Source organism: Anguilla rostrata, chromosome 9 (genome assembly GCF_018555375.3).
Source record: "Anguilla rostrata isolate EN2019 chromosome 9, ASM1855537v3, whole genome shotgun sequence".
Lineage (NCBI taxonomy): Eukaryota > Metazoa > Chordata > Actinopteri > Anguilliformes > Anguillidae > Anguilla > Anguilla rostrata.
This window is the reverse complement of record NC_057941.1, coordinates 5,635,536-5,650,740: the sequence shown is the minus strand read 5'-3', so window position 1 is coordinate 5,650,740 and position 15,205 is coordinate 5,635,536. Positions and strand designations below refer to the sequence as shown.

At 40.8% G+C, this 15,205-nt stretch overlaps 1 protein-coding gene across 4 annotated transcripts in view; it reads right to left on the bottom strand.

Moving 5' to 3' along the window:
- The window catches only part of doc2b (double C2-like domains, beta), a 191,428-nt gene that overhangs the window by 55,744 nt on the left and 120,479 nt on the right, over positions 1-15,205 (bottom strand). For 3 of the 4 annotated variants that reach the window (XM_064349921.1, XM_064349922.1, XM_064349923.1), the window contains one exon: positions 5,098-5,177. The exons of the other annotated variant lie outside the window; for it this stretch is intronic. In XM_064349921.1, coding sequence (XP_064205991.1) covers positions 5,098-5,177 — 80 coding nt within the window. The remainder of the gene's footprint in view (positions 1-5,097; positions 5,178-15,205) is intronic. 4 annotated transcript variants of the gene reach the window in all.

Genomic DNA, 15,205 nt, shown 5'->3' with positions numbered 1-15,205 from the left:
GAAAATAAATGTTCTTGCCTGAACAAAACAGATGCTCTAATGTTCAATGTCATATCAGCAGCTTGGAGTTGAAGTATTACGTATACTTCTGGCGGTTACGTATAAAATGTTACTGTCTGGGATTTGCCAATTGCCAGCATGCATGCTACATGCAGTGGCCGATATCAAGTGTGCTTCAATCCCCGATGTGATGGGTTATGCAGTGTTTCCCATTAACTAAACAGTGATGGCTGGTCACAATTAAATTCATCCCACCAGTTTCAAAATGAGGCAAAAAAATATTTTTGCTCATAATAAACATAAAAGTTTACAATGTGCTTTCTACACCATTGCTTCAGCAAAGCACTTTTCACTCGCAGCCATGTCCTAATGTGCAAGCCCTGCTTTTCAACTTAGACGAACCCATCAGTCCAGAACGCATTCTGAGGAGGCAGTACTGCTTCAGTTAATTACCTATTCTCTACCAACATCGATGTGAATGTGGTTACAATGGTTTAATACATTATTTCCAACATCGAGTTAGCAAACGTGATGCCCGATCTTATGCTAATAACGTGAGGGAATGATCCTGCACATATTTGCACGGTGATATTATTAACGGCTGGTCAAGTTTGATAGTAGCTGATTCTCAGAGGTAGCCTACTCTAGCTACATTTGCATCTATATGAACAAAGTGGTTACAATGGTCTGTCAAGTTAAAACAACAACTACACACTTATACTGTTCTAGTCTACATTATTTCCAGCATCAATTTGGCAAAGCTATATCCTCACTGATTTGTGACATTATGTTGATTATGTAAATGTATTCAAAGCTGTTGAATGTTGTTGACACCAGATGTTCATGTAGTGGGAATATCCTCCTACAGAAAAAAAGATTTGAAAATAGGTATTTTTTGATGTAGAAATAACTTCCTTAATCTAATAACCAGATTAAGATTTTAGTTGAATGTGATTTATAAATCTGACGTGCCATATTTTTACTGCAACATTAGAGTGTGAATCCAAACACTTAAAATAGACTAATGCAACGTGACAACTTTTACGTAATTCCAAAGATGGCTCAAGCGTAGGCTCAAACATCTGAAAAGGTGATAGAACTGCATGGGTTTCAGATTGGATTGCTTACAAAATTTCAAAATTCTTCACAGATCTAGCCTTTTAATTTTCCTCTTAGCATGAATCAGATTGATACATTTAATTGTTAAAATGTACTAACATTCTCACTGTTCATTCACAACACTGTAAAATAGCACCATATTTACAGACTTAGCTCAGATGGTAAAAGTGTACTTTATTAACTTATATTTTAGCAGGGGGACGACAGCATCCTTTGGCACAATTTTGAAGGAAAAAAAAGACCATGTTTGTGTGTGGATGCTGTGTGATTGTTGAGAAGAACGACTGACATGCATCTGATAGCCCTGCATCAGTAATCTGTCATGTGCTGTTGTCATTGGCTGCCCCACATAGATGTGCTATTGACGGTGAGCTCCCTTGTTCAGACGGCAGGAATCAATGGCTGGCTCTGAATAGCCACGACAAGCCCAGACAGACAGACCCCCACCACATGACTGACAGCTGCTATGATTGCCATTGTATTTCAGCGAGCACAGTTCAATCTGCTCCCAATGCGAATGGAACAAAAGCGTATCTGTGCATTCACGTGCACGTGTGTGTACATGCGTACACGCATGCACATTCAGAGAGTTTACGTGTGCTTGTGTACTGAGATACGTACTAAACAAAAGACAAGAAATTTCCCAGATGACTGCAGTAAACATCCAGCAGTACACTGAAGACATACGCATGCACACACGCAAACACACACACACATTAACACACACAAATCCTCAGGTGCCACTCTTCATTGGATGCACAAAGACAGCCCTCCATCTTTCTGTACCTCTATCTGGTCAAAAAACAAAACGCCTCATCAAGCTGACACCCTCAGTACCTATCCTTTCTTCTCCCCAGCTCCCTGAAAACCATGTTATCTCTCTCCTCCAGGAGCCTCTGCACCTCCAAGCATTACCATCTCAGGAATCTCATCTTTCCAGAACCACTGTCATGGACTTGCCCTGGCTGCTAGAGAGCACTGGAGTAATTAGGTCTCATCCAAACAGTTCAACTGAAATGCTGATGGGAAGGACTGCGCTTGCAGACTGTGTCCTGACCCATTCAGATTGGGCGCCAAAGGGAACGCATTTCTCATGGATCTTTCCTGTCACCCTGCTTGGTTTTAGGTTGCGTGAGGTATCCCAGCAGGGGTGGGAACTTCAGGAACATATGAAGTGCTATGTACGCACCCAAAGCTGCAGTCCTCAGTCTGCCACTGAATACTGACTGCTGTTGTAAAGCAGCAGCTACGGGGGTTGACTCGCAAGGTCCTCCAGCTAAATTCCTTCAGGGGAGAGAAGTGTCACCAGGCTGGTGCATTGCTCAGGGGGTGCATGGGGCCTGACTCCTCAATAACATGCAGTCATCCCCGTGGACTCCAAATGACAGTCAGCAAATGATTGTGATAGGTTTCCTCCACACTTTCAAAACCATCCATGGCATTGGAAGCAAATTACGCTGTCAAGATTTTACCATTAATTCCTGGGAATGCCCTTGTTCACTGAAGACATGATGGTTTGTTAGAAGCGCTACTGTGCTGCCAATGTCATTCACATGGAGCTTTTGTTTATTATGACAAGGGGGTTACAAGACCAGTTCCTTACCCATTATACTATACTGTCGCGTTCATATCCTTACATACAATCAGATAAGTGTTAACCCCCCCAACTGGCTGCCATTTTGGAACATCTTTAAACCCCTGTATCTGTTAGTTAAACTATGCATGATACCATGTCTAAAATTATGTTACGAACATTTTAATACACAAAGACTGCCTGAAGGAATTATGAGGAACATTTTAAACATAAGCCCATAAAATGCCTAAATCCTGGTTGAATTTTGACGGAGAGACCGAAAAGCATTTGGTTGAACGTGCCATGCCTTTATAAGCCTGCTTTGTAAAAGGGCAATGGTAAGTCATATGGTTTATTTATGCCCAGTTATCAACCATAAACATAAAATTAATGAGATCTAATTACATACTGCACATGGCTAAGGCAACGTCATATTTTTCAGAGAACGGCCTCAGGCCCCTTCAAGAAATTAAAGACCAAATGAGACCATCTCAAATGGCCTTTCTGACCTCATCATCTGAACCACGAGTGTGCAGTCCTGGCTTTGCCTGCACCAACAGATGAGAGCAATTATTTTCCTACTGATTACCATACACCAACAAATGATTGCTGTGACAGCCTTTTATATTCAGGCGAGCCGACCTGCATTTCCATGCATTCTGGGCTTTGAGATTGGGGTGTAATCAGTGTGCAGGGCAAACCATTCGATTGCACTTTACGCCGGTGTTGTTTTTGCTGTACAGTAGCATTGGTGCCTGACTGCAGCATCCATGAGCCACAGAGACAAACACAAACACAAACTCACTCTACCAATATAGACTGCAATGAGGGGGATAAAGGGGGCTAACAGGGAACATATGTAAAGATTTTTAAAGCCATAACAGTTACTGAATGACTGCTGTATTGAGTTGAATTGAATCCTCTGGAAACTGAGCTCGTGTACCACTCCCAGCTTTCTCCAAACTTGTCACACCCCCGGTGAGGGGCGGAAGCCCGCTTTTGAGCTTGAGTGCAGACTGCGGGGCGGACGCTCCCCAGGACAGACCGGTTGAGTCAGAGCCGTATTCAGAGTGAACCAGACGGAAGCAGATGGTGCCAACAGCTCGAAGTCAGGGTAGATGCATTTCACGGGAAGAGGTAAAAAAAAAAAAAAAATTTTAAGTGTGCTATTAAAGCTAGGCTCCGAGCTATGGGTACCCTTGCATGTTGAGCTGCGAAAAACTTGTTTCTACAAAACCAGATCCTGCGGTGATTCATGCTGCCTGACTGAACTGCGGAGAAAAATAACCGTGTCATCTGTAAAGCCCTGGAAACCATCTGACGATTACGAATCTAAAATTATTGGAGCACAGAGCCTAATCAAGAAAAAAAATATCTCACATTTTCTGGTTGATTTTGGTAAGCCTGATAATGGCTGGTCCTTATGTTGGCACAACACTGGTCCTTATGTTGACAGATGCCAATAACAGACACCAAAGCCAATCAAAAGTCTAGAATCAAGACTAGGTGCTGAAAGCTCTTATATTTCCACTAAATAAGCAATTGAACACACCTGACAAGTCAGAAACACATGCGAAGCCATTTATCCCAAACATTACGGCATCCTGCAATGTGGGGGCTATGTATAACAGGTACTGTTATTTATACATGATAAAATCAGAATGTAGAAAAATTCCCTTTCATAAAAGCTGAGAATTTGCACTTTAATCGCATGCGCAATTTTTAATCCCAAATCTACTGAGCCAAATCTAGAAAAAAAAATATGTCTATGCCCCAAACATTATGGAGCGCTATATATATATATATATATATATATATGTATATATATATATATATATATATATATATATAGGAGCAGTCTTCTTTGTTTACAAACACAGAATCTACAATAGTATGCTGTAAGACACACTAAACAAAAATCCATGTGCAGTGGTTGCTGCTTTATTGAAAAAAATATGTGTTACAAGCCAAGAATATATTTCATTGATCTAAAACAGCCATATGCTGGAAATCCAGTGTAGTGCCGGTGAACTTTAAGCCCTGAGCATTATAAACACTGGCCGACAATGCCAACATCATCCAGATAGGATGTGATATTGCCCATGTGAGCTGCCCGACGGCACACTTCAATGCAGTCATACAGATTGTCTGACACACACCGCATAACACTCGTTTTCACTGATGGATATTTACAGCGGACCATTGCTACATATAGAAAGCTTCATTGTTGCTAATGCAGAAACTTTCATCAGTGAAGGCAGCTGAACACTCAAAAATATGCAGTAGAGAATATCTAAGAATTTCAGAGAGAGAAAGTGTACTAAAGGAGGGCTAAGCAGCACAAGCTAAATGCATGATAACATGGCTTTTCTGTGACTACAAATTAAAATGGTACAAGCCTATACCTTAGCTTTGTTGATGGTGCAGTGGAGGGCATTGTTCTCCTGGTCGTACAGAAGGCTAAAGTCCAAGGTTCCCAGTGTAGCTGTAGAACACAAAGAGGCAGAAACTCAGAAATCAAGTTGACACCCCACACTGTTCAAAGCCAACAGGCACACCACAGAACAGACTGTTTCGGTCATATGCTAAAAACACAAAACATAACTGCACTACAGTTGGTTTCTACCCTTTAAGAGACCTTGCACTGTAGCTACAGGGGCTATTTCTGAACCTCTCCCTCTCAAATTAGTTTAAAAGAGAACCCAGCTGGTCTGAAAACTTTCCAGACCAATGGACCACGTGGGCCAAGGTTGCTCAGAAGCATGGAGTCATCAACGTGTAGTGTACCATCCATCTGGTGTGAAGCAGCCTTCTCCTTAGCTTCTAATTACACTTACATAATCCTTCTAATGAACCTCTGATCTGAGCCAATTAAGACTATGGGGGGGCTTAGATTATACTGTTCTTTCAGCAGATACCACAGGCTTGACATATCAGTTTAATTCATTGTTTTGCATTGCATCGGTGTGAGCTCCAAAAAGTAATTTCGTGCGATTATTATATTGTTTGACAAAGTCACATGACAAAGGGAATTCCTATGTTAAAGACTAATTTCTGGCAGAAGTCTCAGTCAAGACCTTACAGTTCCTACAGCACAACAGAGCTAATGCAGTATTGAGGGATTGAGTTGGCTGGGGCAGACATGTGTGCATCGGCAACATCGGTACACAGTGCATTCATTCAGCCGTGGAACGGGGAAGATGTATTAATTTATCGAATATATCGGGATGGCGGACGTGTGACTCGGGGGTGTGGCGCTCAGGAGAGGCCTGCGCTCCGAAGGCCAGCGGAAAATTACTCCGAGATTAAAGCGGGTTTGTTTTCGAATAACTAGACTGGGGTGGGAGCCGTAACTTCAATCTTTAATACATTTGTGAGATGCCGGGCAGGGATGACAGTCAGCCATGTTCTCTGCAGAGTATCAGCTCTGCAAAATTGTTTTTCTTACCCCTACAGGGCACTGATGCTTTAGCTGGCCCATGTCAGTGTTTGGAAAATCAAACCCATTACTCTGCGCTATACGGTTAGTTTATATGCTCAGAAAAACAAACGTAACCCCGCTATTTTTAGTAGAAATCATGGAGAGGACACCCCAGATAAATACTTCAGTCCAATTCAGTACCCAAAACAGCTTGTACAGTAGTTATTAACGGCACTGAAAAGTGAAAAACAGACACCCCCCCCCCCCCCCAAACACACGCAATTGCCGCATATTGCTTTGAAAATCATTCTGAAGGGTTTTGCCTTCTGAGCACTATACTCTTGGCGGTATCTCTTTAATGTATAGCATCTCTGAGTGGGACCCATCTCTTACCATGCAACCAACCCTCCCCTTACTTATGTGACACCATAGCCGTAGATTTGGGGGGGGGGGGGACGCAGGGGATACGTCCCCCTCAATATTTAGAACACGTGCACTTGTCCCCCCCCCCCCCAATAAAAACATGAAAGAAGCATTTCCACCATAAATTGATGCAGAAAAGGCACAAATTGGTGCATAAAAATTCACCAGAATGCAGGAAATGAAGTGTTTGATGCTCAAAATTTCCTGGGGGAGGACCGCCAGACCCTACGCTTAATGTGCCCCCCCAATGTTCAAACGAAACCTACGCCACTGTGACACTAGCAAATGAGGCGGAACAAGTGCATTCCAGTTGTACCTAGTTATTCTGCTTGATCTTTATGTTTCTCCAGTCTGTATTATCAAACTGTCAGTCAGAAGGCTGAGGATATTAATGTTGCTGATTTTATTTTCGTTTTCTTTTTTATTTCACCACGTCACTCTCACTGAGATTAAATCCATTTTGTAAAAGTGGCCTAGCAAGATAAGATGAGGTATGGGTTACACAACTAGCCTAGTAAAGGTAGTACAAACACCAAAATGTAAAATTCAAAATGAGAAATGTCAGAAACACTTGCATCCCACACAATGGAAATTTAACAGGTCTGAGCGGTGACATCAATGGATACAATGCATAATGCATTTCTGTTTCACCTATTGCAACTGCCAGGGATATTAAAATATCACAAACATATAACCACATAGTATACGCCATAGTTTCTCTCTCTTTCTCTCTGTGCCTCTGTATGCGTGTATGTCTGTGTGAGACAGAGGGGGGGGGGGGGGACTCAGACAGAGAGAAAGGAATGTGGTAGACAAAGGTTCAAACATTGAAATACAAATTAGACAACCTGGGTAACTGTACTTTAGCACAAGATTGGTCCTGTAAATCTCAGCACCCAACACTTCCATGCACATTCCACTGGCAACACATATGTTTTTACACGCAGTAGGGAAATATTAATCATATCGGCATGTTGTATGTTAAACATTCTTTATGATATATTCACACATGTATTTAGGATCACTCCTGCTTCTGCTATATTTGCTAGTAGACCAGGCAATAGAATAGGATTCCGGCAGCAGGTGGTAATTGCAGGCTCTGGACCTACAATGGTTTCTGGTGCTAGTTGGAGAAGAGCTTTATGAAAAGCCATCCATGCACTGCGTGACACTAATTTGCTTCTTCTTGTAATGTAAATGCCTTTTGGTTTGTACGGTTGCTAATATTCAGGTTGCACACATTATAATCTGTGGAGAAACGGCAACAAAGAGTGCGGGAGCAAGGGAAAAGTGCTTCCACCTCCCACCAACCAAAGTCAATGAGGGATGATTATGTCAACATTATTCACACGGTCCCACCTGGGAGCACTGCAGAACAATCAACGCTCTTTGCATCTACTCCAATTAAAGTGCACCAGAGGAAACCTAATTAAAACACAATATCCCATTAGTGGTCCTCTTTCAGCCACTAGATACGTCTTATGTGATCATAGCTGCTGACATCACATACATAATCTCATTTTTTTATGCCCCCCATCACCTTCTGCCCCCCAAAAAATGTCAATGTAAAATCCCCCGTTTTCCATGTAGTCACCAGAGGATATTTTATGGTTACTTGTCGGACAACAGATATATATATATATATATATATACACTTACACGCGCACACACACACAAGCAGCATGTGAAATGTAAAAACGACGATGCCTTAGAGGAAGTCCATATATGGAATTAGCTGTCATTGGGGCAATCAAACTGCCACCTCTCCCATGTGTATTATCAAAAGTAGAAATCAATTCTACTGAGCAGCTGCAATATCACGGTGTCTTGAGGACAGCAATAGAGATTAAAAACCTGGCTGCACCACCTACGTGCCGATAGGAATCCCCCAGCAGCAGCACTCCACAGTGGTACATTAGGATCGATGACTAGCTCCCGTGGGCAGAACAGAGGGAAGAACTTTTCTTCAGGAAAAACAGCCAACATTGAACTAAAAGGTGACCATTCATTTTGATCTGTAATGAAACTCCATGCAAGTTTTCAGTTTGACTGATACACAGTCAGCACTCAGATGACATGATTTTTTAAATTTATTTCTGGAGCATTCAATTCTGGTTCAGTTTGAGTTGGTTGTCATATATGTATTTTAATGGTTATTACAATGGTTTAGCAGAGATGAAAATGACGTGGCTGTCAAGAAGCCAGTCTAGGTTTCTTTAGAAACAGGTTAGTGAACTGAGCGGATGCTGCTGGCTGATGGCACCCCTGATATGTACTCTTCATTGGATAGAACCTCCCTGTAGGGGCACAAACAGGCTGCATCCAATGGCCTAATTTAACCAAAAAAACCTTTTGATTATAAAATGAGTAAGTCACAGACAGCCAAAACAGCATGAAGTATTTTCCCATTCTGGAATCACACACACTGGAATCACATGGTGTTCCATACTCGAACACAATGCCTTATTATCTATTTATATGAGTTAGCTGCTCTCTATAACATGAAGATAACTTGTATAAAAACTGGCTACACAAGGTCTATGTTACACTTCATTTATATTACATTTATGTCCAAACTTACTTTTGTAATAACTGCACATATAATAGCAATGATCCCTCAGCCACAACCAGGCTTTGCTTGCCCACGAGATGGGATTTATAAAGTACGGTACATCGAGAAGTGGTGCTTGAGGACAAAATAAGATAAACATGTTCTAATTACCTGTCTGTGGTCTAGTACTACAAGCTTCAATCAGTTACGTTCACTGCTTAGTGCTTGAACTGGCTCTCTAGACTTTTTCCATTGTAAATACAAATGAGGAAATAGCTTATTCGAATTTGTTTCATGCACTCTATTTGTGTCTGTCAATGTTGCAATATTCCCATTCCCATATGTGCTCCATAACTGCCAAACAGCACAAAGGGCTGACCCCAAAACACCTCTGAAAATTAAACAATGCTAAATGTCTATTTCAGTACGTTAGACGCAACACTATGCTATGTAAAAAATAAATAATATAAAAAAGTTGTGGTCGCCTGATAGGCATTTCTAATCTGTAATGTAATGTTGTAACAATGAATCCATTTTTTATGTTGAATGACAAGGGTTCAGAATAGTGAGAAAATGTAAAGGCGGCCAGAACATCGGGTCTCTGGGTCCTTGAATTATACCATAGGTGGAGAAGCTGTGTCCAGTTACACACAGGTCAGTGGGTGGTACACTAACCTGAATAGGGTTTGGGCCTGGAACGGCTCAACCTGTTATGCGTTGGAAATGCTATTTTCATTTCTGGAAGGCACCTCAGGAGTGCATTAGTGGTGATTTTTTTTTTTAAAGTTAACTGTAAGTTGTTATAATTTATTGTTTGACTCAGAGTGTACCAAAGGGTATGCTTGAAATATGGACCCTATATTAGTTTAACAAAGCAGTCTTCAAAGAAACGACAAACCACAAAACGGGAAATAAAATGGATTTCATTAAAATTAAATGTTTTCCTGAACAAGACTGCTGCATGCTGAATGTTGATAGACTAATAGAATATTTATCAATTTTTCTTCTAAATGGAGAAAATATTTACCATCAATGATTGACTGACCTCCAGGTTCCCTCAACATATTGCGCCCTATATGTCGTGCCTCAACATGAAATGTGGATTGGGCTTTGGGATGAATGTACTTTCATTCCTAGATCTTCTCTCCCTGTGAATGTGCACAAGGAAGGCTGCTCCGAGGAAATTCATGTCTAGCATCTGAAACCTACATCCTGCAATAATGAATATTTGGTTTGTGCTTTGATAAATCATACCTTACAAATACTGTCCTAATACTAAAATAACTTAATTTACTGTAATGGCCCCTTGCTAATGAATGGTAGAGATTATGTTTCGCAGGTTAAGTCACCTGAAGAATTCACACTTGTCAAATTATTCAGTTGATGGGAAAATGTGAGGGTTTGGTGAGAGAACCCAGAGATGAATAACCATGATAAATGGAAGAAACATTTTTTGAGATACTGGACAATAGCAATACTAAAACTGGCAGATACCTATTGCCTGAGGTAACTAACAACGGATGCTACCTGTGCAATAAACAAAACAACACTGGCACAACCCTGACCCTGCCTGTAGATGTACTGTTAACAACAAAGAAATCCTTCACGATAATACCGAGCTGGAACAACTCTGTCCTGTTTCCTCCTCCTGAGCAACACGCTCCCGGCCCACATCAGGTCATATGGCCATATAAACATGTTTGAGACTGAATAAGCGATAAGAAAAACCCACAAATATTTCAAGTTTAAAGAGATGCTTTATACTTTCTCAACATGACTCCTGCACTACGCGTAATACAGTCCTCGATGCAACGATGTCACCGTAAGAAATAACACTTGTCATGGGTAACAGCTTCAGCATGTTTTACTATAGAAAGGGCATCGATAGTACACCAGTTTGGCGTGATGCTAACCAGGTTATGATGACACCTAGGCTCGCTCAAACTATTAAGCAGTAGTAATATTTAAGTCCCTGCAATGCAGCGGCATGCACCTTTCTCATGACAGCTGCCCCAAAAATACATGCGTTCAGACCATGGGCATGCAAATCCATTCATGCCAGTGACATGAAATCAATATACAGTGAGATGGATCAACTAAATGTCAGACTGTGGATGTGGCTGTTAGTGCTCATGTATACAAGTCATAAATCACATACATCTGCAGCTGACAAAACACAGTGTGAATTACATCACCAATCTAACAGGGCATTTTCAGGTCTACTCAGATATGCTATCCCAACAATTGGAGGGTAAGCGAAATGCACAAATTGCTATGTATGCTTGCTAACTGATCTCACATCACACACACTCCACTTGCTAATGCTAATTAACCTCATATAAAAAGCTTTATTATGATAACAATAAACGTTATTCAGAACACCATGCATAGAAAATCTGTGGGGAATTCCACCCAGAGGGATGTAATAATTCTCTTTAGCTTCCCCTACAATAAGAAACCTTGGCCTGGATTACATTTGCAACAGTTCACTATGAAAGGGAATGTCATTGTTTTTCTTTACAAAGACAGCATGGTGAATTCCACAATCACCAAAATTAACATTACAAACTGTTTGGAATTTAAAAATAAAGAAATTATTGCAATTAATTTTGATCAAATCCAGGTCCATGTCTCCATTGTGTGTTGAGGGTAGAGCAGACACGTGGTATCAGACAACGGCAATTTCTATATGGAATAACAAATATGATGTTATAAGTTGTCACTTATAGCTTAGCTACTATCACTAGTATAAGCCATCTTGGATTTTGTACCTCTCCAGCCCTGCCCCTTGTCTGATTTCTTTTTAAAACTTGTGTGAAAATTTAAAAAAAAAGAATAAATGGCTATATAGCCAATGAATCCTGGTGCTGTGATGGAATGTGGATCTGATTAAACATAAGCCTTTTAAACCATTGACAACACAACACATAACAAAACATAAAAATACCTGACAACAGTTGCTGAGTCAGTGATGAGAGGGCAAGCTCACGTCAACACAACCATAGATTATGGCACACACAGCTAAATGAACAGTTCCAGATGACTGTTTTTCAAAAACAGCTCTGTGATGTAAACATTATGCAGATCTGTATGAAAACAACAGGAAATTAAGACCTCTAATGTGACTGGTGATTTCACACCAGTTTGCACTAAAACATTGTGTTTCAAGTATTTCACGATGGTATGATTAAGGTTTGTTGAAATAGGAGCAGAGATCACTGAATAAAACAGGCTTGGTTCCCCAAAAATAATTCACATACAACATTACATTACATTACAGGCATTTGGCAGATGCTCTTATCCAGAGCGACGTACAACAAAGTGTATAACCAGCATAGAAGAGCATTCAAGAAGTAAATATGATCAGTCCCGACACTGAAAATTTCTGGAAACATGCTCAGCTCAATTACCTGTTGGGAAAGTTCATATAATTAGAGCACTCATTATATACCCTCTGGCAGACTTCAGGGAATTAAAAATTGATCAGATTTCCTGAAACACCCTATATGTTGGATTCCAATTATAACTCTTACAAACATGCCACCAGACCTGGGTCAAACACAAATATGTATCTGTATTTGAAAATGTAAGTAAATACATATTTGAAGTATTCTCAAATACATTTACACATGAAATACTCTATTTGATTTATTTTAATTCTATTAATGGGAAACCAAATTCTTTCACATATAGTATTTAAAAAATACATTCCTTTTAAATTCCTAAGAAACCAAATGCTATTTAGAGCTTTTTAAAAATACATTAAAATATTAATACAATTTTAAAATATTTTGAAATATTTCAGTGATAGACAACAGAAATGACCAAGCCAGCAAGTGGCCCTCAATGTGATCAGTCACTGCGTTTACATGCACAGTTGAAATCGATCTATATTAATAGCTCGATTTGGCCAAAGATGAGATTTAATTGGATTATTGTAGTTGTCCCAATATACATGACTCGGAAAGAATCGATTTATTGAGGTGTGTCTGATGAAGGCTTCTTATAAATCCTGCTTCCTCCAATTTTGTCACAACTTTTTTGAATAGTTCGCCATTTCGCGTTTTTCTTCCATCCATGTATTTCAGGATATTTAGCTCCTTTAGTTGCGATAGCATGAAGTTGGTCTCCTCGTCCGTCCAGAAATGTGTTTTTTTTCGCCATGATACGAGGGAGGGCAAAACGAAGCTTTAGAAGAAGCTTTTTTAAAAGGTTGTTCGTCCCAGTAGAAGATTGAATTAAATCTTTTAAAGTTGTATATTTTCTGAAACGTTATCGATTCTGCTTGGCCACAGTAGTCGCTATGTAAATTACGGAACGTGCGCAGAACGCCTAGGCCAAGTTTTGGCCTACTGAAGCGTATACATGTCGTAGTAAAACCCAACCGCATTATCTAGGTATGTTAATCCGACTTCGAAAAATTTGAATTAGTACGATTTCAGTCGGACTGAAAGGCCTAGTGCTTTTTTCGTTCAAGGAAAGGGACCCCAAGCCCATGTAAAAATATCTCATAACACCCCCCCCCCCCACTCCCCCATTAAGGTGGTCAAGAAGGGGGACTGATTGATAAGTGTTGCATTGACTGTGGGACCGATGGCTGAAGTTTGACACATACAGTAGACCTGGGAATGGCAGAAGAGATCCAATACTAAAAAGCTGAATTACATGAGGAATAACGGAGACTCATCCATGGCTTTGATCTTGCTAAAACCAGAGAACCGTTGGCTGAAATGGCTGGAGGAGCTTCGGGAGTGGTGTTCTGTTAATTGGGTGGCCTGAGAGAGCTCAACTCCATGACCTTCTAGCTGTGTGTCACTTGGCCCCTTGGCACTTCAGCACTCTAATTAAGGTTACACCCGCAGAGCCAGTCACTGTCACTGATGAGTGTGGTAATGCGTCATTACGAAGCAAACAAACGTAACCAACAATCAACATTCAAAAATAAAGAATTGCATTTTTATTAAAATGTAAAAATATAATACCTAGCTTAGAACATATATCTATTGGCACTGTCACCTACATTTTTAATTTTTATACCATGCATATATTCTACTCTAAATAATGTAAAAATGTATTTGAGTTCATAAAAAAGGAAATAACTAGTATATTTGCTAACAATATATGCCAAATAACTTGACACATATGATTACACAATGCAATTACATACTAGAATTTCTCAAGTGGGGGATGCCTGCATTCACACAAAAACAACTAAATGATGGGAGGCCAGGCAAGAAACATCACAGGGTGAAGGTGGTGCTACTGCATGGTGGATCCCCCTGGGTTGTTATTTCTGCTCTGATATGCACCAAGCACACAGAGGAGGGCTAGTGTAATAAGGAGATGCACTGAACCTGGCCGGGGCAGGACCCCGGGGCAGCTCTGACTCTCTGAGGACAGCGCTGTTCTGGGTAAGCACCCAAACATAGGCTAATGCCTGTTGGGAATCCGGACCGGTACTCCATGGTTGGTGACCCCCAAGTGATCAGTTCATCTGTGGGGTGTGTTAGGGAAACATGCCAACAAACCCTGTAAGGACGGAACATATATAGAAGTGTGCGTGTGTGTGTGTGTGTGTGTGTACATATATATGAACACACACAACTCTGAATGAAAAAATAAACATCAGTGCATTACATGAAATATGACAAAGCATACACCGAAGCCAGAGCAAAACGATTTATCATATGGCTGGGTTGCATCATTCATCATCTGAATATAAAGAGAGATTTATTTCTTAATATCTTCTGTGACATATTCCTTGTGTCTGGGGATATTTATGGACAAAAACGGGCAAGATTAGATGGCACTATAAAAGCGCTGCCACATGCAGTACCACACTAAAGCAAATTATGATACATGAGCAGCTGAATCCTAAGAGAGGGGCAAGAGACAGTTAAGCGCTTCTCTAAAAGCCATCAGCAAAGCGGTGTCTCATGGTCTCATGGGGGTGGAGACGTGGAGGGGGGGGAGGGGGGGAGGGGGGGGGGGGGGTGGTTAGTAAAACTGCAAGAGTGAGCCCAGCAGCATGAAAAAGCCCTAGATTCACAGGCAGGATTAAGAGTCAAGCTGGGCATTCTGGGTGTGGCTTCAAAGCAGCAGGTGAAGTTCAGGACAT